We start from the raw sequence: 25,511 nt of genomic DNA, 5'->3' as shown, positions 1-25,511 counted from the left end.
ATGCATTATTCCTTGACTTGAGTGCAGGACTGCCCTGCCAAAGGATACGTCGTCCCTCGCCTGCTGGATAATGGTGTAGTGTGACATGAAGATGTGGATGGAAGACCATGTTGCTGCCTTACATATGTCCTGGATAGGGACCTGCGGCAGGAATGCTGCAGACGACGCCTGCGCTCTCGTGGAGCGCACCATAAGCGGAGGGTTTGGAAGTTTTGCCAGGTCATAGCAAGTCCTGATACAGGACGTGATCCGTGACAAAATGTGCTGGGATGAGATCGGGAGCCCCCTCATCCTTTCTGCGACTGCAAAAAAGAGCTGCGGTGACTTACGAAATGGTTTTGTGCGCTCAATGTAGAATGCTAGGGGATGCCTAACATCCAAGGAAATGGAACATGCACTCTCTGTTACTGGCATGGGTCTTAGGGAAGAACAGGTAAAAATGTGTCTTGGTTCACATGAAACTGAAAGACTATCTTTGGCAGAAACGCAGGGTGGGGGCATAGCTGCACCCTGTCTTAATAAAATACCGTACGGGAGGCTCGCAAGTCAGCACTCTGAGCTCAGATACCCTTCTGGCCAAGGTTATGGCCACCAGAAAGTCCACCTTCCAGGAGAAGTAGGACAGAGGGCAGGTTGCCCTGGGCTCGAAAGGGGTCTCCATGAGTGAGGACAGGACTAGGTTAAGGTCTAACTGGGGAATGGGCCGTCGTACCTGGGGATAAAGTCTGTCTAAGCCCTTGAGAAACCTGCCCACCACGGGATTACTGAAGACTGACCCACCCGCAGCTCCCAGGTGAAAAGCCGAAATGGCAGCAAGGTGTACCCTGAGAGAGGATATTGCCAACCCCTGCTGCTCAAGGTGTAACAGGTAGTCCAAAACAAGGGGAATTGACGCTAGCTGTGATGTGGTTCGATTCCCCTTTGTCGAGACTAGATGGGAAAAACGCTTCTACTTTGCCAGGTACGTGGCACGAGTGGAGGGTTTCCTACTTCCCAGCAGGACCTGGGTCTGAATAATGAAGCTCAAGAGAGTTCAGCCATGGCATTTCCATGCCATGGGTGGAGGGACTCAAGACTGGGGTGTTGCAGATGGCCGTGGTCCTGTGTGATTAGGGTCAGGCATACAAGAAGCACCATTGACCAGTCCACTGGGAGGTTCATCAACATGGTGAAACAGTGCTGATGGGGCCATGGTGGCGCTACGAGGATCAAGGAAGCCCTATCCCGGTGAGTCTTGAGAAGGACTTTGTGTATGAGAGGGAAGGGCGGGAACATGTACAGAAGGTGACTCGTCCATGAAAGGCGTCCGCGATGGAGCCTGAGCTGTGGTTCAGGAAAACAGAACCGCTGGCACTTCCTGTTGCTCCACGTCGCAAACAGGTCTATGTGGGGAGAACCCCACCTCTGGAAAATCAAGTGTGCAATGTCCAGCCTGAGGAACCATTCGTGACCGTGAAATGAACGTCTGAGGCGATCGGCTAGTTCATTTTGCGCTCTTGGAAGGTGTGATGCCTCTAGGTGCATCGAGTGGGCGATACAAAAATCCTACAGCTCGAGGGCTTCCTGGCACAGGGGAGAGGAGCAAGCACCACCCTGTTTGTTTATATAGAACATCACTGCAGTGTTGTCCCTCAGCACGCACACGCATGCACCCTGCAGACGGGCCTGGAATTCCTGACATGCCAGATGAACCACCCTCAGCTCTCTTACGTTGATATGCAGTGATAATTCTGTGTGGGACCATGGGCCTTGAGCTCTGATATTGCCCAGGTGCACTCCCTAAACGAGTGCCAAGGCGTCTGTGACCAGGGATAGCGAGGTTGAGATTTGGCAAAGGGTACTCCTGCACAGACCACTTGTGGTTGCAGCCACCAGCGGAGAGAATCGAGAATGCGAGGGTGGAGGATAACTATCGCATCCAAAGGGTCCCTGCCTGGCCTGTATACCTGTGCCAAAGAGCTCCAAGAGTTGAAAGCATAGCAGCTGAGTACTGCTGGCTAGTTGTCCACTTGAAGCTGGAGCCCCCTGGACGAGCAGACCTTCCGGCCGAAAAGGCCCAGCTTCTTAGCATCCTGTAACATAGGTGCGGGACACAGCAGTCCTTGCCTCTCTTTGTGGTTTGCAGCATCAACCACCAGAGTCCCCAGTTGGGGGTGGGTGAAAAAAGTGTTCATACCTGTTCTGCGGCACAAAATAGCATCTTTCCACCCCTTTAGCAGTGGGTAGTATAGAGGCCTGGGTCTGCCAGAGCACCTGGTGTTTTGGATCATTCTTATGAGGGGCAAGGCCACCCTAGAAGGATCTTCAGGAGCAAGGATGTCCACCATCGGGTCAGAGTCCTCCATGACCTCTTCTGCCTGGAGATTGAGATTTAGGGCCACTCTCCTAAGGAGGTCCTGGTGTCCCTTGGTATCCATCAAGGTAGGGTGGTGGTGGTGACTGCCACTGCCTCGTCTAGCGAGGAGGAGACCCATGGGACAGGGTCTCCTGCCCTTCCGGCTCTCTGGAGGCTGAGTCAGGTACTTTGGAGCCTCCCGTGACTGGAGGTGGCTCTAGAGTCACTGATAGCGCTGGTTCGAGAACTGAGCCTGAGCTTGACAGCCCAGAGTCCCTTTCTCGTGCAGGGTCCTCAGGAGCCCTGGGGGTGTGGCAAGCCAGCGACGTTGCTTGCGGTGGGGGGGAGGGGGGACCACGGGGTGCAGATGCCACCGATGTCAGCCTGAAGCCCTGACCCTGTGCCTGATGGTAGGCCCAAGGGGTCAAAAAGGGCCACTGGACTAGGCCCTGCCACTGGGGTGGCCAGGCAACCTTCAGTGCTGATGGTTCCACTGGTCTGCAGTGCTGGGACCGGGAGCAGTAGTGGCTGCGTCTAGAGACAGAAGACTCGGCGTCTGACTCGGACGAGTAGTCTGTGCCTGACCATGGGGGGACGGAGCTGGGGAGCGGTATCAGGTAGATGGTGAGCGGTGCCGTAACATCAAAGGCTTACCATGATGATGAACCGGGGCAGTGCCGCAGCCACATGCAGTGCCAGGATAGATAGTTCAGTTGGTGCCGGAGCCTGCACCTGTGGGGCTAGGGACTGCGCTGTCACGGCAATAAGGTCCCGTGCTGCCTCACAAGTGTCCAGTGTGAATGGAAGGTCGAGCTCGTCCTCCCAAATCTCCCGAGTCAGGAAGTCCACTAGCACCAGACTCGACAGGCCTCCTGTTGGGGCCTGAGTCAACGGTGCCGGGTCTTGAGGCCCAGACCGTGGGTGTCCCGCTGGAGTCCCCTCGCGGCTTCTTGATGGGGGGAACAGCCCCTGTCCGCCTTCTTTTTCTTATGCAGCACCACGGACGGCGAGCAGTGCCACATGGCACTGGTCTTACGAGTTGGGGAGTGGCGCTGGTGCTCCTTCGAGGAACCCTTCCTCGGTGCCAGGACATCTCACACCAAGGCCGGGCGCTATGCACTGATGATGCCAGTGCCGGTTCTTGTGCCAGCTGTGGACAGAGGGTCGACTCCTTCAGGAGGCGCTTCAAACAATAGTCCAGTTCTCTCTTAGTCCTGGGTTTGAAACTCCTGCAAATTGGGCACTTATCTGTCTGATGGCCTTCTCCTAGGCACTTGAGACAGGCACCGGATTGCCTGTGGGCATAGGTTTCTCCACCTCTCGCATGCCTTAAACCCCTGCAACCAAGGCATGCCCTGGTGCCTGGGGAAACTAGAGCGGGGCGGAAGCCCCCCAAAGGAAGTCCAACTAACTACTATACAATGACCTAACAACTAAGAAAAGGGAACCACTATGTAGGCACTTGCGAATGCAAGAGACTGAGCTGCTCCAACAACTGTCACTGGCAGTAAGGAGGAACTGAGCAGGCGGCGGGTCGGCAGGGATCTATATACACTGCCATAAGGTGCCACTTCAGGGGTCTCCACAGCGGACCCGACGGGTACCGCTAGGGGAAAAACCTTCCAACGATCGTGCACACGGCGCATGCACACCCCTACTGGAATGCACATGAGCAATCACTCGAAGAAGAACATATGCTCCTAGTGTAATTCTAAGGCCAAAGGGGCTAATACAGAGGTCTCAAAGTCCAGGCCTGTGGGACACCTGCGGCCCGAGAACCTCCCCACTGAGGCCCATAGAAACTTTTAAAAAAGTTTTTTCATCCAGCCCTTGTGGCTGCTGGCCAGGAGCGTGAGGCAGGAGGGGAACGACAGGAGAGATTCACATGCCCGTCCCCTCAACATTGCTCCATCCTGCTGCTCCTGGGACCCTCCCAGGGGTTGCACTTGGCAAGGTGTCATTCAACTTGGGCAGCTCGGCTCCCTGCAAGCGGTTCCCTATCCCTGCTGTTGCTGGCGAAGCAACAGAAGAGAGAATAATACAGCCATGCTGCCTGTCTGCTGCAGGCGCCGCCCCCACTGCCCCAGCTCCCACTGGCTGGGGCAGAGGGACAGACATACCATCACTAGTTGCTGGGCAAGGTCAGCCATGGAGGCAGTGTCACTAGTCACCGGGCAGAGTCAGCCAGGGCAGCATGAGGCCAAGGGAGCGAGGGAAAAGGGTGGGAAACAGGCTGGGAGGAGGTGTGAACACCATCTTCAGTGACATCATTGGCCCACTGGGAGCATTTGAGGACTGCCACTGGCCCTCAGGTAAATTGAGTTTGAGACCCTTGGGCTAATAAAATCCTTGAATGCATAAACAGGAATCTCAAGTAGGAGTAGAATGATTATTTTACCTCTGTCCTTGGCACTGATGTGATTGCTGCTGAAATACTGTGTCCAGTTCTAGTGCCCACAGAAAGAAGGATACTGATAAACTGAAGGGAGTTCAAATAAGAACCACAAGAATGATTAATGGATTAGAAAACATGCTTTACAGTAATAGACTCAAGGAACTCAATCTATTTAGCTTAACAAAAAGGAGGTTAAGGGGTGACTTGATCACAGCCTGTAAGTACCCATATGGGGAACAAATATTTAATAATGGGCTCTTCAATCTAGCAGAGAAAGATATAACACAATCCAATGGCTAGAAATTAAAGTTAGATAAATTCAGACAGGAAAGGCATATGTTTTTCAACAGTCAGCATAATTAATCATCAGAACAATTTACCAACAGTCATGGTGGATTCTCCAAAAAGAAAAGGAGTACTTGTGGCACCTTCTCTAAGGTGCCACAAGTACTCCTTTTCTTTTTGCGAATACAGACTAACACGGCTGCTACTCTGAAACCGGTGGATTCTCCATCACTAGCTATTTTTAAATTAAAGGTTGGATGTTTTTCTAAAAGATTCTAAGAATTTTTTGGCGTGGAAGTTTTACAGCCTGTGTTATACACAAGGTCAGGCTAGACGATCACAATTCAGTTAATGTTAACAGCAAGTCAGCTGGAGGGTGGCTGCTTTTAATTAAGCCTCTTTCAGCACCATCCTGACCTGGTGACATAGTACAATTTAGTTTCTCAAGTTGTTTCATCATCTCTGTCACTGACTCACCTTCACTATCTAACCAGTAATCAGCACTAACTTGGTCCTTCCTAACCCGTTAGGGCTCCTGTAGCGGGGTGACTACTCCGCTCCTGCCCTGATGGGGTTAAAGCAGCCCAGGAGAGGGCTGTGAATGGGAAAAGCAGGCTGATTGGGAAAGCAGCCACAGCTGTGGCCAGCTTAATCAGGGTCCAGCTGGCCCTTATAAGAGGGCTGTGGGCCAGAAGTGAGGACAGACACTCTCTCTAGCTTCCTAGAGAGAGAAGGACCTGGCTACCTGGGAAGTTAAGAAGGGTACCTAGGGTGGACCAGTGATGGGGAAGTGCAGAGAGAGCTCCAGCCTAGCAAAGCCCCTGGCTGCAGGCCTAGTTAAAGGCCTATGAAAGGGTACTGGGGCTGCAGAGGGGCAGCCCAGAGATAGACAGAGGCAGCTGGTCCAAACCCCCTTGCCGATGATGAGTGGTTCATAGACTGCAGTCTGCCCCAGGGAGCGGGGGCTAGATTGTGACTGGCAGTGGCCACTGAGGCAAGGTGGGGGTAGAGGGATCCCCTGGATAGGGAGACTAGGATTGTGGGTTACTGCTGGGGCAAAACCCTGACGAGGAAGGCACTAGGATCCGGGAGGGACATGGGGGCCAGCGGCAGGTGAGACACCGGCCTGCAGAGGGCGTTCCTAGCCAAAAGAGCTAATTCCCAGGATGACCAACAGGAGGCACCGCACCGGTGAGTTGTTGCCCCACGACAGCTCCCCATCCAACTTTGTGAACCTTAGCATGGGAATCACAGTAGACCTAACTAATGACCATTTCAGTGGCACCTCCTGCCACCCGCATCTCTTTCTCTCCAACTGAACTGTTTTGCATTTCTACGAACAGGCATACCCTGGGGAAAAAGGGACCCAGTCAGGGTTATTCCTCCACCCAAAGCACCCTTTGGGCAAGAGCTGTATAGAGGAGACTCCTCCTTCACTGAGACCTTTGTGGAACCACCCAGCCCCACAACATGTAGGTGTGGGGAAGACAGAAGTTCCAAGACAGTGCTGCAGACATCAGGGCCGTCCTTAGGATTTATGGGGCCTACGTAGTATTATTAAACTGGTGCCCCCTATGCCCAACAGCAGCCTGGGTTTGCAGCCGTGGGGGGGAAAAGAGGATGAGGCAGCAAGGATACCAAGCCGCCCGGCCTGCCACATGGTGGCGGAGAGTCACAGTTCCATGCAGAGAGCCCTGTACCCTCTCCATCACGCAGAATGCGCGGCACCAGCGCATTCGGCTCTGTGAATATGGCCCCTGTCTAAGGAGACTGCAGTGCACACTGGGTGTGCGGGAGCTGACCCACTCTTACCTGCTGTCATGGATGAGTGGGTGAAGCTACCACCTGGGGAGGCTAGCTCCCTAGCCCACTTCTTCAGCCTGTGGTCCCGCCCATATGCCACTCCTGCTGTGCCCCAGACCCAGCCCCCACTCTGCCCAGGCCCCGTCCTCTCCCACATTGTCTCCCTCCTCACCCCCTTCCAGCCAAATCCCTGAACCCAAATGAAGCAAATGACATTTGAGAAGAAAAAAGAAAAAAAAAACAACAAAAAAAAACTTCTGCAATTTCTTTCTAAAGAAAATAGGGCATGTTTTCCAGTGCATCCCAAAGGGTGAAGACTGGACATGCAGAAGGTACCTAATTAAAAGCACTAAACTTGGGAATAAAAAATGTCAGTCATAGGTTTTTTGATATACCCTGAAGTCTGTCAGAGATTTATTTGCAAAAAACTTTGTAGTAAGGGCGAGTCAGCTGTCTTGCTGAATACAACATTAAATGTTACGGAATACATGATGCAGCTTTTCTGTTTTACATTTTCTTAATCAGTATTTGTAAGATGATTTTATATTTTAAATGTACTCTTAAGCCTTCATAAAGTAATAATTCCAGATTACTACATATTTAACTCACTGAATCAAAGACATTAATCAGTCACAGAGGTTTAGTGTGTTCACAACAATGTTCATTGCTCTTAGAAAAAGGGAACACTAATTTACTTTGTGTGATCTCCATAACAATAGACATGTTTATGAAATTTCACCAACTTTAAAAAATAGGTTTCCAAAGATTTTAGGCATAACAATGGATTTTATATCTTACTATGTACTGATATTTCTAGAGCGTTCTCAGAGAGTTCATCAGATAGTCAGAAGTAAAGAAAGGGAAATTCTTTGTCCAACTATCTGGAAGGAAAGGAGTATTGTCCCCTTAAGGGTTCTCTTCAACGGGAGCGGGAGCGGTGTGTGAAGGAAGAAAGGGATGGACAAAGGACAGGAAGACTTTGGAAGCAACTTTTCTTTTACTATAGTAATTAAAATGTGTACTTTAGATAAGGATGGTCTTCTGAAAGATTTATTTAAAAAACTGTCTGAAGATCCAAGCATTTAACGCTAAAGATGATTGTGCATCTAAAAATCTATGCAAGGATTTTTTAGAGATGTAATTTTATAATCTTCATCAACTGTAACGTTATTGACATGAACTGGGACTGTATATATCATTGTTGTAACCAAGGTCCTGTAGTGGCACCAAATCTTGTATAAAGGGGGAGAAATAAGGTGTCTAAGACACAGTTATGGTTTGCTGGTTATGATTATGCTATCGGTATGCATGGATCATTTTTGTATTTAAGGTTATAAGTATTGGCTCTATTCTGTCTATATTTCAAACTTGTGCATATACACTCCTGTGGTTTACTGCTCACCTAGGTGGAAGTATCCCACATTCATGGGGATGGCGCATGCACTCGTATGCTGCTCAGCAGCATACAAGGAATGACTGATAGAAATTAAAGACCTAATTGTATTTCTGAAACCAGACACTGGGCACCAACACCAATTGTTTTTGGAATGTCTGATAGCTTCTTCAGGAAATGGAGAAAAAGATGCTCTGCAAAAGAACCAGAGAGAGCTCTCGGGTCAATCAAAAATACTGGGTAGTAAATGCTATTAATTTATTTGCAGAAAATGCTCTTAATATGAAAGGCTCCATTGCTTTTGGAGCCAAAATATCTGTAAGCTCTCCCCTCTGACCAGAGCTGACGTATGCAATAGCAAATGTGAAGGAGGCTTGTAACTACTTTAAGTCAAAGTTGCAGAAACCACCTGGAACTTGCATCCAAGCAAGGGGGGTGGGGGACATCATAGGGAAGGGTTGCAGCCCAAGCATCTCAAACAGGTTCTTAAGAGAAATCAGAAAGCCTACAAGGCATGGAAGAAGGGATGGATTAGCAAGGAAAGCTACCTCTTGGAGGTCTGGAGGTTTAGGGATAAAGTGGGAAGTGCCTAAAGCCAAACAGAGCTGGATCTTGCAAAGGAAATTAAAAACCATTATAAAAGGTTCTTTAGCCATATATATAAAAAGAAAAACAACAAAAGAAGGGAGAATCCGGCATGAAGATTAAAGATAATCTAGGTATGGCCCAACACCTAAATGAATACTTTGCCTCAGTTTTCAATAAAGCTAATGGGGATCTTGGGGGGAGCGGCCAGGTGGCTAGTGGGCACAAGGAAATGGAAGTAGAAATTACCACGTATGAGGCAGAAGCCAAACTCAGACAGCTTAATGGGACCAAAGCGTGAGGCTGGGATGATCTCCATCCAAGAATATTAAAGGAACTGGCAAATGAAATTGAAAGCCCAGTAGCAAGGATTTTTAACAAATCCATAAACTCAGGATTCGTACCTTATGACTAGAGAATTGCAACTATTGTCCTTATGTTTAAGAAAGGGAAGGAAAACATGATCTGGGAAACTACAAGCCCAGTAGTTTGACCTCAGTTGTATGCAAGATTTTAGAACAAATTCTGAAAGAGAGCATAATTAAAGACAGAGATGAATGGTAATTTGTATAGAATACAACATGGTTTTACAAAAGGTAGACTGTGCTAGACCCAACCTGATCTCTTTCTTTGAGATAAGACTTTTAATCTAGACAAAGAAAAAGCAGTAGATCTAATCTAACTGGATTTCAGTAAAGCATATGATACAGTTCCATGTGGGTAGTTATTAGTTAAATTGGAAAAGATGAGGATTAATACAAGAATCAAAAGGTGGTTAAAGGGGAAACTACACCAGGTCATACTGAAAAGTGAACTATTGGGCTGGAGAGAGAGAGAGTACAAGTGGAACGCCTCAAGGATCAGTCTTGGGACCAATCTTATTTAACATTTTCATTAACGACCTTGACACAAAGTGTGAGTGTACTAATAAACTTTGCAGATGACACAAAGTTGGAGGTATTGCCAATAGGGAGAAAGACCAGAATATTATACAAGATTTGGAGAACCCTGAAAGCTAAGTAATAGAAATGGGATGAAATTTAATAGTGGAGAGTGCAAGATCATGCATTTAGGGATTAACAACAGGAGTTTTTGCTACAAGTTGGGGACTTATCAGTTGCAAGCGACAGAGCAGGAAAAAGACCTGGATGGACTGGTTGATCACAGGATGACTATGAATCACCAATGTGATACAGCCATGAAAAAGGCTAATACAATCCTAGGATGCATCAGGTGAGGTATTTCTAGAAGAGACAGGGAAGTGTCATTGCCATTATACAAGGGACTGATGACACCTCATCTGTGTGTAATTCTGGTCTCCTATGTATAAGAAAGATGAATTCAAACTGGAACAGGTGCAGGGAAGGGCTACTAGGATGATCAGAAGAAAGGAAAACCTACTTTATGAGAGGAGACTTAAGGAGGTTGGCTGGTTTAGCCTAACAAAACAAAGGCAAAGGGGAGATATAATCGCTATCAGAAGGATAACAACTCCTCTCTCTCCCTGGTGTTTAAGGGCCAATGATGGCACAAGAACAAAGGGATATACACTGCTCAACAACAAGTTTAGGCTTGAAACTAGACAAAGATTTCTAACCATCAGAGGAGTGAAGTTCTGGAAGAGTAGTGAGGGCAAAAACCAAACCTCTTTCAAGTCTGAGCTTGATAAATTTATGTAGAGGATGGTATGATGAGGTAGCCTATAATGGCATATGGATCATCTGCGACTGTTATTAACAAATATCTCCTGAGATGGACCCTAGATGGGGAAGGCTCGGTGTTATTACAAAGAATTCTTTTCCAGGTAGATGGTTGGTGGGTCTCACCCACATGCTCAGGGTCTACCTGATCACCATATTTGGGGTTGAGAAGTAATTTCCCCCCAGGTTAAATTGGCAGTAAACCTGAGATTTTTTCACCTTCCCCTGCAGTGTGGGGCACAGGTCACTTGATGATTTTAACTAGAGTAAGCTATTTGACAGGCAAGGAAGGTATCTCACTCTGGAAGAGTGAGATATTTCCTGCCTGTATAGAACGCACTGAAGATAAAAGCAGAATCCACAAGCTCTATCCTAACAACAACCAACACTGGCCTAAGCATAACCTGATGCCTAATAAATATAGCCCATTGTAACTTTTTTGTAACTACAACTGTTAACCCAGCTGATCACCCACTGTTAAGCCCAAGTGTTAAACCCAGAGTTCACGATTTCTGTTCTACACCAGAGAGAAATATCCCCCATGTCTGTCGTGTCTTAGCCTTTCTCCTTGATTGTAACTAATTTGGTTCTGGTTTGTAGTATTGGTCTTTTCATAACAGTTAGTAACGAACACAGTAACCAATGTTTCATTCTCCATGTTCCAATGACAGCTACCTTGCTGCAGAGGAGAAGTTACACTCCACCTGTCAGTTTCAGAATATGCAGCTGATTCAGTAAAAAGCAGATTTCAACAGAGCATTCAAAGCCTGCCTGAGATAGCCATTCCTAGAGTATTATGAACTAACCAATGTGGGGGAAATGGAAGAGGGGTAGACATACTGTTATTTGCTTTGTTTTCAAGCATTATTTTGCTCTCATTGATTTGCACAACAAAACCTGCTACCTTTACCTGAATTTCATCACATTTGATGAGCTTTTCCACCTCTTCCTGATTTAAGAGGATGAACTCTTCATGCTGAACCACCTCTGGGAAGTGTTTCTGGCTGAAGACCTCTGCTGCCTGCATTAGATCAACGCAGTTGTGCGTCTCAGCAAAATCTCGGATGCCCAAACAGTTTGATGGATCCAGCTGGCTTTCCAAGAACTCACAACAAGCCTGCTTCACACCTATGGAAATGAGATGAGTGAATGAGCTCATGCACTTCTGCTATCCAATCATTGCTTTGGAAAGTAATTTAGAAAACCAAGCTCTAGTCTATATTAAAATGTCAACCCCAAAGCCTTGCTTAGAGGTATGCACACACAAAGGGGCATCTAGGCAAACATTTCTTCAGGGGCCAGGAAAAAATAAAGCAACAGGCGGTATATTTAGACCACTGACTATACATATTAAAAATAACTTGACAAATATAGGAGAGACTCAAAAGGAAGCCTTACAGAGCTCAGGGATCTATAAGACCTTAGAGTGGGAGATGACCTGGGACAATTATTTGTTTTAGCACCATTTCTCCACGAGGGTTAAACTTTCTTATCAGTGAGAACAGAGTACATACAGCAGCACATTTGACAAACAGCTATTATGCAATTTCAACACAAAAAGACTTGGGTCTGGAAACAACCCAGCAGCCTATTTCGCTTTCTGCAATCTTTCCTTTACTTACAAGTCAGACATTCCAGAGCCCTAAACAGCATCAACTGTACAATCTGCATGGCTAATTGGTTTGCAATTACCTTTCAGCTGAAGCAGACATGCTGCTGGGAGCAATTCCTGGACATTTTCTACTGTGACATGAACCGTTTCTGTATACACAAAGTCCAGCAGGATTTCCATAGTAGAGGCCGTCAACCCTTGGATATCCACATATGGTTTATCTTTTTCTGAAAGCTACAAATTAAAAGCAAGGGAGATAATGGTTTATTTTCCATTAAGAGGTCAGACCAAAACCCCAGTGATGGCTCTTAAAAGTTGTCCCTTCAGAGTACTCTGCCTTTTTAGTGTATGTAAAAAGGGAAAAGATAAAGATGAAGGAATTCCTTGGAGAATTCAGCATGCGTGCGTGCGCGCATACACATGTGTAGAAAAGACAGCATAAGTGTTTCTTTTGTGTAGAAGGATGCCTCAGGGAAACTGTGTTTTGGAAGAACCCAGATGAGGTTTGACACAACGGAAGCTTAATGGGTGGTATTTAACCCAAGATGAACAGCAGACTCACTAACATCACCTGGCATAGGCGCAGACTCCATGGGTGCTCCAGGGCTCAAGCACCCAGGGGAAAAAATAAGGCAGTGCTCAGCACCCACTATCCATAGTGGTTCTGCCCTGGTGCTGGCCGCCGGATCAGCTATTTGGTGAGCATTTGGGGGAGGGGGCAGAGAGAAGGGACCCGTGGGTGGGCAGGCGGGAGGAGGGTCATCGGGGGCAGAGAGGAGGGAACAGCGGGCAGGCAGGAGGCCTTAGGGGAGGGGGCTGGGCAGGAAGAGGTGGAGCAAGAGCAGTGCTTTGGGGGAAGAGGCCAAGCAGAAGTGGGGCCTTGGGATAGAGCACCCACTGTGAAAAATAAAAGTCAGCGCCTGTGTCATCTGATACGCAGAAGTGAGGAGGGAAGGAGAGTTCCCCACAACTCTTCGTCTTGGATTGGCTGCCTGACACATTATTGGTTGTGTGGAGTAACCATTAATGCCTGTCTTTATAAACACACCACACAAAAAGTTCCATTAAGCTAGTGTTAAGATTGAAGGGACAATCTTTTAAGGATAAAAATCCTTACAAGAACTTCATAGTTCTGTTAAAAAGCCAGTAATTTCAGAGCAAAGGTTAAACTTGCACGAAAAACATGAAAATAAAGTAATGCACAGTTAAGATACCCAGTCAACCTTAACTCTGGCCCACTTAGCAATGCCAACCTTCCATCTTCCTTTTGTTATTTTGTAAGATGTGTTATTTTGGATCAAATTTTTTTCTAAGGGCTTTAAAGGCTCCATCAACTGTGGGCATATTAAATTCCGAGAAGCCACAGTACTTATGTGTGTACAGATGAAATAATGAGATTGTGCTTCAGTTCATAATTGGTTTCATGTCTCTATTGTAAACCTGATGACTCTGTTTCTATTGACTCTTGGATAACTGGCTAGCATACAGAACCACAAAGCCTGCTCCTGCAAGCTGTTGAGGATCCCCTATCAATATGCACAGGCCCTTAGTGAGGTCTTCAGGATGTGACTTGTGAAGTAGAATTTTTTTTCCAGAAGCCTGTATATGTCTAAAGGTGGCAGTGTCAGTACTAGACGTGTATGATTCAGAGAAAAGCACCTGAGCTTCTCTTGTCAAAGATGAGATTAAACAGTTATGGATAAGGATTCAGTAAGGAAGGATTGTTGTTTCGCCACCGAACTGCCAGAGTTGAAGGAGAAGAAAATAATCCAGTAGTGGAGGAAATCAGTGCAGTCCTGGGACTTCCTGTGAAGGTGCAGGCAACGCAGGAGTGGAGTAACCAGACTGAGCCAGTGCTGTGGGTTACTGGGATGCACTTTACAGTAGGAGAGAGGGGAACAGGAGTCAAAGGTGATGGGGAAAGCAGAATGAGGATTCAAAAGAAAGTGGGTAGGAAGAGTGTAAGAAGTCAACAGCCTGAGGATTACAGAGAAATGGGATGTAAAAGGTGAATGGATCATATACAATGAGACTGAGTGGCAATCTGAGAGAGAGGATTCATAAAACTTAAGGCCAGATGGAACCATTAAAATAATTTAGTCTGACCTCCTGCAGAGGCCAGGCTAGAGAACTTTACCCAGTGATTCCCACATCATTGAATATTAGGGTTGGAAGAGACCTCAGGAGGTCATCTAGTCCAATCCCCTGCTCAAAGCAGGACCAACCCCAACTAAATCATCCCAGCCAGGGCTTTGTCAAGCCAGGCCTTAAAAACCTCTAAGGATGAAGATTCCACCACCTCCCTAGGTAACGCATTCCAATGCTTCACCATTAGTGAAATAGTTTTTCCTAATATCCAACCTAGACCTCCCCTACTGCAACTTGAGACCATTTCTTCTTGTTCCGTCATCTGCCATCACTGAGAACAGCCTAGCTCCATCCTCTTTGGTTCCCCCCGGGTCAGGTAGCTGAAGGCTGCTAGCAAATCCCCCCTCACTCTTCTCTTCTGCAGACTAAATAAGCCCTGATCCCTCAGCCTCTTCTCATAAGTCATATGCCCCAGCCCCCTAATCATTTTCGTTGCCCTCCGCTGGACTCTCTCCAATTTGTCCACATCCCTTCTGTAGTAGGGAGACAAAACTGGATGCAATGCTCCAGGTGTAGCCTCACCAGTGCCGAATAGAGGGGAATAATCACTTCCCTCGACCTCCTGGCAATGCTTCTACTAATAGAGCCCAATACGTCACTGGCCTTCTTGGCAACAAGGGCATACTGCTGACTTCTCGTCCACTCTAATCCCAAAGTCCTTCTCTGCAGAACTGCTGCTTAGCCAGTCGGTCCCCAGCCTGTAGCGGTGCATGGGATTCTTCCTTCCTAAGTGCAGGACTTTAAGGCCATAACTTCTTGTGAGTTACAGCATGTCTTTTAGAAACAAACATCCATTCCTGATTTAAAGACTCCAAGAGATGGAGAATCCAGCATGTCCCTAGAAAAGTTAGTTACACTTACTATTAAAAATGTTTTCAGATGATGAGTCTTCATTTAGTTATTTTTTGAGATCTGTCAAATGGATTATAAATTAGCCAACTAACATCTTACTGCACATTTTTTTCATTCATGCTTTTACTTTCTACCTTATCAATAGTCTGCACTGCATAACTGCTAATTTACTATCAAATCACTATCAACTTTCTCTTTTTCCATTTGATAAAATTGCAGCTTTCACATCCCTCCTTTACCAGGACAGATTTTCTGACTGAAGAAGCCTTTAGATACAGGGAAATCAAGAAGAAACAGCTTTTAGTGAAAACAAAATCAGATGAGTGGCCATTTTGGTAAGTGAGCAAGCTACATCATGGTTTAAAATCATAAAGACAGGAGGACAAGTAGTCAGGTTTGGGGCAGGGGGATATCAATTTGTAAATCGAGGTCACCAAGGATGAGGATGGGAAACTGAGAAGAGTGGAAGAGGGAAAGCCAAACATGAAAATCTGAAGATGGTGCTGAGGTAGCAGGTGACAGCTGTTTGGATAGAGAAGAGAGTATAGTCAGATGTAACGTTGCTCAAAAAAAGAACAGAGCCATTCCCCCTCTGCTCCTGAGGAGAGTGCAGGAATGGTGCTGCACTTGGGCCAACGCTTTGAAGAATCAAAGCTCATACCCCCTCCACAGTGAACTAGACAGAGTTGTCGACCACGTTCATGAAAAGGAGGAAGGAGTGACTCTCCCATCTTGTGACCTCACTGCCCCCAAGTGCTATACTTTCCCTATACCTCTCCAACTTCTATAAACATCCTGAAATAAGCAGGAAGTAAACATCTTAACAGGTCTGCAGAGGATGGTGTAAGTACAGGAAGCAAAACAATGAAATAGGATCTGAAGGGGGACTAAGGATGCCAGGAAAGTGACCAAGGGGCTAAGACTTCCTAGTCTGCTCCCCACACTCATTTTCCTAGGCTTCACACAGTGCATACAGGTGTCCCGAGGAGCAAAGAACCTATCCCCTCTCAGCCATCTCCTCTGCCTTCTGTGCTGCCACGTGAAGCTCCTATTTAAATTCTTAGCTATTTACTCACCTAAGCTTTGGACCTGCACATCAACTCTTAAACTAGATGAGACCAGAAAACTAAGCATGCATACTCTCTCTCTCTCTCCCCCTCTCATCTTTTCCTGAAACTGAGTGCCAAAACACACAAACTTTTCAGATTCTGAAGAGCTTCTATATTTAGAACACCCTTGGTCCAATTCACTTTAAATCTGGTAGAAAAATTCATAGATTCATAGATACTAAGGTCAGAAGGGACCATTCTGATCATCTAGTCCGACCTCCTGCACAGCGCAGGCCACAGAATCTCACCCACCCTCTCCTATGAAAAACCTCACCTATGTCTGAGCTATTGAAGTCCTTAAATCATGGTTTAAAGACTTCAAGGAGCAGAGAAGCCTCCCTCAAGTCAACCATGCCCCATGCTACAGAGGAAGGCGAAAAACCTCCAGGGCCTCTCCAATCTGCCCTGGAGGAAAATTCCTTCCCAACCCCAAATATGGCAATCAGCTAAACCCTGAGCATATGGGCAAGATTCACCAGCCAGATACTACAGAAAATTCTTTCCTGGGTAACTCAGATCCCATCCATCTAATATCCCATCTCAGGGGATTAGTCCTATTTACCCTGAATATTGAAAGATCAATTACTTACCAAAATCCCATTATCCCATCATACCATCTCCTCTATAAACTTTTCAAGTAGAATCTTAAAACCAGATAGATCTTTTGCCCCCACTGCTTCCCTTGGAAGGCTATTCCTAAACTTCACTCCTCTGATGGTTAAAAACCTTCGTCTGATTTCAAGTCTAAACTTCCTGGTGGCCAGTTTAGACCCATTTGTTCTTGTGTCCACATTGGTGCTGAGCTGAAATAATTCCTCTCCCTCTCCTGTATTTATCCCTCTGATATATTTATAGAGAACAATCATATCTCCCCTCAACCTTCTTTTAGTTAGGCTAAACAAGCCAAGCTCCTTAAGTCTCCTTTCATAAGACAAGTTTTCCATTCCTCGGATCATCCTAGTAGCCCTTCTCTGTACCTGCTCCAGCTTGAATTCATCCTTTTTGAACATGGGAGACCAGAACTGCACACAGTATTCCAGGTGAAGTCTCACCAGTGCCTTGTTGGTACTAAAACCTCCTTATCCCTACTGGAAATGCCTCTCCTGATGCATCCCAAAACCGCATTAGCTTTTTTCACAGCCATATCACATTGGCAGCTCATACTCATCCTATGATCAACCAATACTCCGAGGTCCTTCTCCTCTTCTGTTACTTCTAATTGATGCGTCCCCAACTTATAACTAAAATTCTTGTTATTAATCCCTAAATGCATAACCTTACACTTCTCACTATTAAATTTCATCCTATTACTATTACTCCAGTTTACAAGGTCATCCAGATCCTCCTGTATAATATCCCGATCCTTCTCCGAATTGGCAATACCTCCCAGCTTTGTATTATCTGCAAACTTTATTAGCACACTCCCACTTTTTGTGCCAAGGTCAGTAATAAAAAGATTAAATAAGATTGGTCCCAAAACCGATCCCTGAGTCATTTGCCATTGACTTCAATGTCCTTAACTAATTTCTCCTTCAAAATTTTTTCCAGGACCTTGCATACTACAGATGTCAAACTAACTGGCCTGTAGTTACCCGGATCACTTTTTTTTTTCCTTTCTTAAAAATAGGAACTATATTAGCAATTCTCCAATCATTCGGTACTACTCCCGAGTTTAAAGATTCGTTAAAAATTCTTGCTAATGGGCTTACAATTTCAGTTGCCAATTCCTTTAATATTCTTGGATGAAGATTATCTGAGCCCCCCGATTTAGTCCCATTAAGCTGTTTCAGTTTCGCTTCTACCTCAGATATGGTAATATCTACCGCCATATCCTCATTCCCATTTGTCATGCTACCATTATCCCTAAGATCCTCTTTAGCCTTATTAAAGACTGAGGCAAAGTATTTGTTTAGATATTGGGCCATGCCTAGCTTATCTTTAACCTCCACTCCATCCTCAGTGTTAAGCGGCCCCACTTCTTCTTTCTTAGTTTTCTTCTTATTTATATGACTATAGAACCTTTTACTATTGGTTTTAATTCCCTTTGCAAGGTCCAACTCTACTCGACTTTTAGCCTGTCTCGCTTTATCCCTACATGTTCTGACCTCAATTAGGTAGCTTTCCTTGCTGATCCCTCCCATCTTCCACTCCCTGTATGCTTTCTGCTTCTTCTTAATCACCTCTCTAAGATGCTTGCTCATCCAGCTTGGTCTACAACTCCTTCCTATGAATTTTTTCCCCTTTCTTGGGATACAGGCTTCCGATAGCTTCTGCAGCTTTGATTTAAAGTAATCCCTAAATTCTTCCTTGGCCCCAAACCAAATCTACCCATTTTGAAGCCTCTGCTTGAGGACTGGGAAGTAGGGCAGTTGGGGAAAGCTGGGGTCTGAAATACTCACTAGCAACTTTAATCATAAAAAGGTAGCAATAGCTAACATTTCATAATACAGCAGCAGTAATTTAATGCCCAGATGTCAAGAACAGCACCTACAACCTGCATGAACTATACCGCCTGTCTATGGGATTATCAGGTGGGATTTTTATTCAAGGACAACCAAACTCTGCTTCATTTTGGCGCTTTCAATACCACAAAAACATTCATCTTAACATTGACCTTCCATAAGAGAACTTATAAGCCACTGCATCACCATGATTCTTTCTGTGAATCTTTCTTTGAATTCTTTCTTTGATGCCCTGTTGAAGGAAGACCCTTAAGACATTCAGGGCGAGGAACTGACCTTGCTTTATAAGTCAGTGTGCCTGTGGCTGAAAAGAAATATTCCTACTGTTATCCACGCAGTGGGGGGAGGGAGTGAAGCAATCATCCCAGAGAATCGTGTGGGGGGGGGGGAGGGAGAGGGTTAGTTCAGTTTGTGCTGCATGTTAACCCGAAAACCGCAGCCCCTTCTTTTAAATTGCCAACCCAACAGCTGCTTGGTCTGGGAAAGGAGGGTGCTGCTGTTTGAAACCATTCCCACGTTATGACGGTTAAAGCAGCCAAAAGACTGTGGCTTACCATGGCTGCTGGCAAGCCGAATTCTGTTGCCCAGCCATGCGTGTGCGATCTCTCACACCAAACCGGAAGACCCTCAATATAAGAGGCAAAGTGCGACCTTGTACCAAATGTACATGTGCTATGTAATGTTAACAGCAAGATTCACCATGAAAGAGTCTACCCAATGTTCTCTAAAATGTGTCTTTTTAAACTACTACTCTCCCTTTTTCCCCCCCTCTCGCAGCTGCAAATGTTTTAACACTCACACTATCATCTCCGTCCCAGAGGCTAGCAAAGATTAGAAGGCGAAAAAAATGCACTCGCGATGAAATGTTCTCTGAGCTCATGCTGTCCTCCCACACTGAAAGAGCCCAGCAGAATGCGTGGAGGCAAGCAATGTCAGAATCCAGGAAAGCACAATATGAATGCAAGGACAGGTGGTGGGCTGAAGATGATAGGTGGTTTCAGCTTGCTGACAGAAGGCAGGAGCCAATGTCAAGGCTACTGGAGGATCAAACCGATATGCTCTGACGTACGGTTGAGCTACAGGAAAGGCAGGAGCACAGACCGCTGCTACAGTCCCTGTGTAACCAACCGCCCTCCTCCCCAAGTTCCATAGCCTCCCCACCCAGATGCACAAGAACACGGTGGGGGGGGGGCCTCCAGGCATCCAGCACTCTATCCCAGAGGACTGCCCAAGCAACAGAAAGCTGGCATTCAATAAGTTTTAAACTTTTAAAGTGCTGTGTGGCCTTGTCCTTCCCTCCTCCACCACCCCACCCGGTGCTTCCCTCCTCCCCCACCCCTCCCGGCCTACCTTGGCAGTTATCCCCCTATTTGTGTGATGAATGAATAAAGAATGCATGAATTTGAAACAAGTGTCTTTATTACCTCTGCAAGCAGTGATCGAAGGTGGGAGGAGAGGGCGGTTGGCTTACAGGGAAGTAGAGTGAACCAAGGGGGCGGGTTTTCATCAAGGAGAAACAAATAGAACTGTCACACCGTAGCCTGGCCAGTCATGAAACTGGTTTTCAAAGCTTCTCTGATACCACCGCACCTTCCTGTACTCTTCTAACCGCCCTGGTGTCTGGCTGCGCGTAATCAATGGCTAGGCAATTTGCCTCAACCTCTCACCCTGCCATAAACATCTCCCCCTTATTCTCACAGATATTGTGGAGCGCACAGCAAGCAGTAATAATAATGGGAATATTGGTTTCGCTGAGGTCTAATAGCGTCAGTAAATTGCGCCAGCGTACTTTTAAACGTCCAAATGCACATTCTACCACCATTCTGCACTTGCTCAGCCTATAGTTGAACAGCTCCTGACTACTGACCAGACTGCCTGTGTATGGCTTCATGAGCCATGGCATGAAGGGGTAGGCTGGGTCCCCAAGGAGAACTATAGGCATTTCAACATCCCCAACGGCTATTTTCTGGTCTGGGAAGAAAGTCCCTTGCTGCAGCTGTTGAAATAGACCAGAATTCCTGAAAATGAGAGCATCATGTACCTTTCCTGGCCATCCCACTTTGATGTTGGTGAAACGTCCCTTGTGATCCACCAGTGCTTGCAGCACCACTGAAACGTACCCCTTGCAGTTTACATACTCTCTGCCTTGGTGGTCCAGTGCTAAGATAGGGATATGGGTTCCATCTGTCACCCCACCACAGTTCGGCAATCCCATTGCAGCAAAGCCATCCATTATGACCTGCACATTTCCCAGACTCGCTACCCTTGGTAGCAGCAGCTCAATGATTACGTTGGCTACTTGGATCCCAGCAGCCCCCACAGTAGATTTGCCCACTCCAAACTGATTCCCGACTGACCGGTAGCTGTCTGGCTTTGCAAGCTTCCAGAGGGCTATTGCCACTCGCTTCTCAACTGTGAGGACTGCTCTCATCTTGGTATTCTTGTGCTTCAGGGCAGGGGAAAGCAAGTCACAAAGTTCCATGAAAGTACCCTTACGCATGTGAAAGTTTCACAGCCACTGGGAATCGTCCCAGACCTGCAACACTATGCAGTCCCACCAGTCTGTGCTTGTTTCCCGGGCCCAGAATTGGCGTTCCACAGCATGAACTTGCCCCATTACCACCATGATGTCCACATTGCCGAGGCCCGTACTTTGAGAGAAGTCTGTGTCCATGTCCTCACCACTCTCCTCACCTTGCTGCCGTCACCTCCTCGCCTGCTTTTGCAGGTTCTGATTCTGCATATACTGCTGAATAACGCATGTGTTGTTTACAACGCTCATAATTGCTGCGGTGATCTGAGCAGGCTCCATGGTTGCCGTGGTATGGCGTCTGCAGGAGAGCAGAGTGGCAGCAGAAACAGAGGGTGGATGACGATGCTGATAGCAATATGGTACCCGAACGAAAAAAGGCGTGAAACTATTGTTGGCCGTTGCTTTCACTGAGGGAGGGAGGGAGGGTGGAACAAGGGGTAGGCTGGCAGCAGATGGTGCAGTACAACTGCTTGCCATTGTCGTCTCCTGGGTGCTTGCCAGCAGATGGTGCAGAACGAAATGGGAGTGACTCCAGGTCATTCTCTTCTTAACTTTAGTCTCATGGAGATTCAGCCTGCCTGGAAACGACAACATCCAGGCAGGCTGAATCTCCATAAGACGAAAGTTAAGAAGAGAATGACCTGGAGTCGCTCCCATTTATGTCCGAGGTCTGCCAGGAACATCCATGTCTGCCCCTGACCGACCTCACCGAGGTCAGCCAAGAGCACCCAGGAGACGACGACTGCTACCAGTCGTACTGCACTGTCTGCTGCCACAAGGCAATGAGCTGCTGCTGTGTAGCAATGCAGTACCGGGTCTGCCAGCACCCAGGACACGTACAGTTTCAGTGAGCTAAGCGAGCTCCATGCTTGCTGTGGTATGGCATCTGCATGGGTAACCCAGGAAAAAAGGCACGAAACAATTGTCTGCCATTGCTTTCACGGGGGGGGGGGGGGCGCGGGGGGAGAAAGACATGTACCCAGAACCACCCGTGACAATGTTTTTGCCCCATCAGGCATTGGGATCTCAACCCAGAATTCCAATGGGCGGCAGAGATTGCAGGAACTGTGCGATAGCTACCCACAGTGCAACTTTCCGGAAATCGACACTAGCCTCGGTACTGTGGATGCACTCAGACGACTTAATGGTCTTAAGTGGGGACTCATACAATCAACTGTATAAAATCGATTTCTAAAAAATCGATTTCTATAAATTTGACCTAATTTCATATGTAGACATACCCTTACACACCGCTCTTCTTCAGGTCTGGAAGAGGTACTCGGAGTGCCACAGCTTAATACAAGATGGAACACATTGTTAAGGAAAGGAGTTAACATGTTGCAAGAGACCACTCAAGATGAAGTGAACAGTTAACACCTTGCAGTGGTAGGACAAAAGGGGGTTAGTGGATTACAGACTGGATTTATAGCTCATTACAACAATGTCTTTATTGAGTTCATGATTTTTAGTATATAGCAGAATTATGAATGTAAGCTCCCAGGCTCATCTTTTGAAGAAGTTGTTCAGGTTTCTTCTGAGAGGTCAGGTATGGAATGATCATTTTGTGAGTGTCCACACACGAGTAATATGGTGTTTTTGTATTTTCATTTTTCTGTGGCCAGGTCTACACTACAGACTTATATTGGTATAACTACGAAAAATCCACACCTCTGAGCAACGTAGTTATACTGACTTAACCCCTTACGTAGACAGCGCTATGTCGGCAGGAGAGCTTCTCCCATCAACATAGCTACCGCCTCATAGAAGTGGATTAATTACACTGCTGGGAGCAGGTCTCCTGTTAGCAGAGAAAAGTCTTCACTTAACTGCTACAGCGGTGCAGCTGCACTGATGCAGCATTTTAAGCGTAGACCTGCCCTGTGAGAGTTCATTTGAGAGTTTGTTTCGTTTCACCCACATAGTTTTTGGGGTATTTAGGATATTTCTACAATGTAATTAGACACTTGCAGCTGACCCGTACCAGCTGACTTGGGCTCTTGGGCCTCAGGCTAAGGCGCTGTTTAACTGCAGTGTAGATGGTCCAGCATGAGTTTCAGCCCAAGTTCGGGGACCCTCCCACCTCACAAGGTCCTAGGGGCTAGACTCCAGCCTAAACATTTACACTGCAATTAAACAACCCCTTAGCCCAAGGCCCATGACTCAAATCAGCTGGCACAGGCCAGCCGTGGGTTTTTAATTGCAGTGTAGACGTACCCTTAGTATGCTGGGTGAGGTATGCCACATGTTGTGATAGGCACATATAGGACCCATGCATCTTGAAAGATGTGTTGTGGGGCGGGGGGGGGGTGTCAAGGAGAAATGGTCTCAGCTTAATTCCTAATGCACACTAATAACTGCTGTCATTGGCCCATATTAGCAGTCTCAGCAAAGGTCCCAAGAACTCACTGTGCTCCTGCTAGATGTGGTCCCTCTGATAAGGACTAAATTGCACTGACAGGGAGTTAGGGGCTGGTGGACAGGGAAGTTTGCATTGCTTGCTGCCCATGTTTGACTATTGGTGGTTAAAAAGCTTCAATCTCCAGCAAAGTGAATCCTGCACGTTTACCAGCAATAAGTTCACTATAATTTTTTTTTAAAATCACATATTCATCTTCACAGACACTTGATAAAAGGCAGCCAAGGTTGCTGAAGAACAATAATGCAAAGCTGAAAATCGCAAGAATGAGGAAACATAAGGTAAAGACATGTATCTATTTACATGTTTTGTGAAGATCTGAGGAGAATGATATCCCCAGAAAGGGCTACTGGCATTGTAGGGAGACAGAATCTCAGTTTCCTTCAGCCCACTCTCTCCATACCAACTCAGAGGCTACTAGAAAAAGGGAAAAAAAAAAAAAAAAAAAAGGAGTATTTGTGGCACCTTAGAGTCTAACCAATTCATTTGAGTATAAGCTTTTGTGAGCTACAGCTCACTTCATCGGATGCATCTAATGAAGTGAGCTGTAGCTCACGAAAGCTTATGCTCAGATAAATTGGTTAGTCTCTAAGGTGCCACAAGTCCTCCTTTTCTTTTTGTGAACACAGACTAAACACGGCTGCTACTCTGAAAGCTAGAAAAGAAAGTTATCATCTCGTCTCTGGAGAGAGACAACAGAAATGTATCTTTTACAAACCCAGTTCCACAATCCCTCACTGCCCCCTTCATGTTTCTCCTGTTTGCTACAGCATTAAGTCTGAACCAAAGCCCCAGACAGCACCTGCTATTTCACAACCTGAACCAGCCAGCGAACTGCAGCTCGGCCAAACGTGCCCCGCTTCCAGCATTGTGCGAAGTAAGAAGGTGCAATTAGTGCAAATCATCAGCAAATCTTATGAAGCAGAGCCCGGCCCAGCGGATGGGGAAGCGGAGCTGGAGCTCAGCGCGATGGGCTGCGCGCGGTTCTGCCGGGGACCTGCTGTCGGAGCTTGAGCCGGTCCGCGCCGTGCCGTCCCCCAGGGCGCCGCTCAGGCTGTCGGCGCTCGGGGCAGCCCACGGCGCCGGCCGGCCGGGGGATGCGCTCAGCGCAAGGCAGCGCCGCCACCCCGCGGCCGAGGCGAAGCCCCGGGCCGGGCTGGGCTGGGCTCGGGAGCGGCGCGGCGCGGCGCGCGCCCTACCTCGCTGGTGAACATGGCGCAGAAGTAGTCGCTGCAGGCCGCCAGCACGATGCGGTGCGCGGCGAAGGCTTGGCGCTGCACGCGCAGAGTCACGTCGCACAGCGTGCCGCTCCGCCGCAGCGCGTTCATGGCGTTCAGGATGGACTTGGCGTGGCAGTTGGTCATGACGTCCTTGGGGGCCATGGCGGCGGGGCGGCGGCGGGGAGCTCGGCTCGGAGGCCGCTCCCGCTAGACGGAACGCGGGGGCAGCAGCGACGCGCCCGAGGCTGCTCGGCCCGGCCCGGCCCGGCCCGGCGCGGCCGCCTCCGCCGCGCCAACCGCCAGCTCTGGGCGCCGGCGCACGCTGGTGACGTCACCCCGCGTAGACCCCGCCCTTCGTCACCCAGCAACGGACCCCTCTGCTGCGGCTGCCGCGCGCGCGCCCGCCCCCCGGGGGGGGGTGTCCGAGGCGGCCGCTGCCCCCCGCTGCGGGGCCGCGGTACGTGCCCGCGCTCTGCGCACTGGCCGCCCGCGGCAGGCAGCCCGAGGGCAGCGGGCAGCGGGGGGCTTTGAACCCCGAAGCCCGCGGCGCGGGAGACTGAAGAAGCCCGTTCGCTCCGCATCCCCTCTGTAGTGCGGCACGCGGCGCTCCGGGGGCGGCCCCGCCGGCGCCGGGCAGAGGGGAAGAGTCGCGCCCCTGCGTCG

The 25,511-nt window shown here is 47.8% G+C and overlaps 1 protein-coding gene across 1 annotated transcript in view; it reads right to left on the bottom strand.

The window, feature by feature from the left end:
* Nucleotides 1-25,148, bottom strand: part of KLHL12 (kelch like family member 12) — a 78,611-nt gene extending 53,463 nt beyond the window's left edge. Inside the window, exons 1-3 of the mRNA XM_038379604.2 lie at nt 24,828-25,148; nt 12,189-12,342; nt 11,407-11,624 (exon numbers count right to left, since the gene is read on the bottom strand). Coding sequence (XP_038235532.1) covers nt 11,407-11,624; nt 12,189-12,342; nt 24,828-25,010 — 555 coding nt within the window. The 5' untranslated portion in view covers nt 25,011-25,148. The remainder of the gene's footprint in view (nt 1-11,406; nt 11,625-12,188; nt 12,343-24,827) is intronic.
* Nucleotides 25,149-25,511: the final 363 nt, after the last annotated feature.

The sequence above is a fragment of the Dermochelys coriacea genome, chromosome 21 (genome assembly GCF_009764565.3).
Source record: "Dermochelys coriacea isolate rDerCor1 chromosome 21, rDerCor1.pri.v4, whole genome shotgun sequence".
Taxonomy (NCBI): Eukaryota; Metazoa; Chordata; order Testudines; family Dermochelyidae; genus Dermochelys; species Dermochelys coriacea.
Note: the sequence above shows the minus strand (reverse complement) of the source record. Positions and strands in the feature narration are given on the sequence as shown.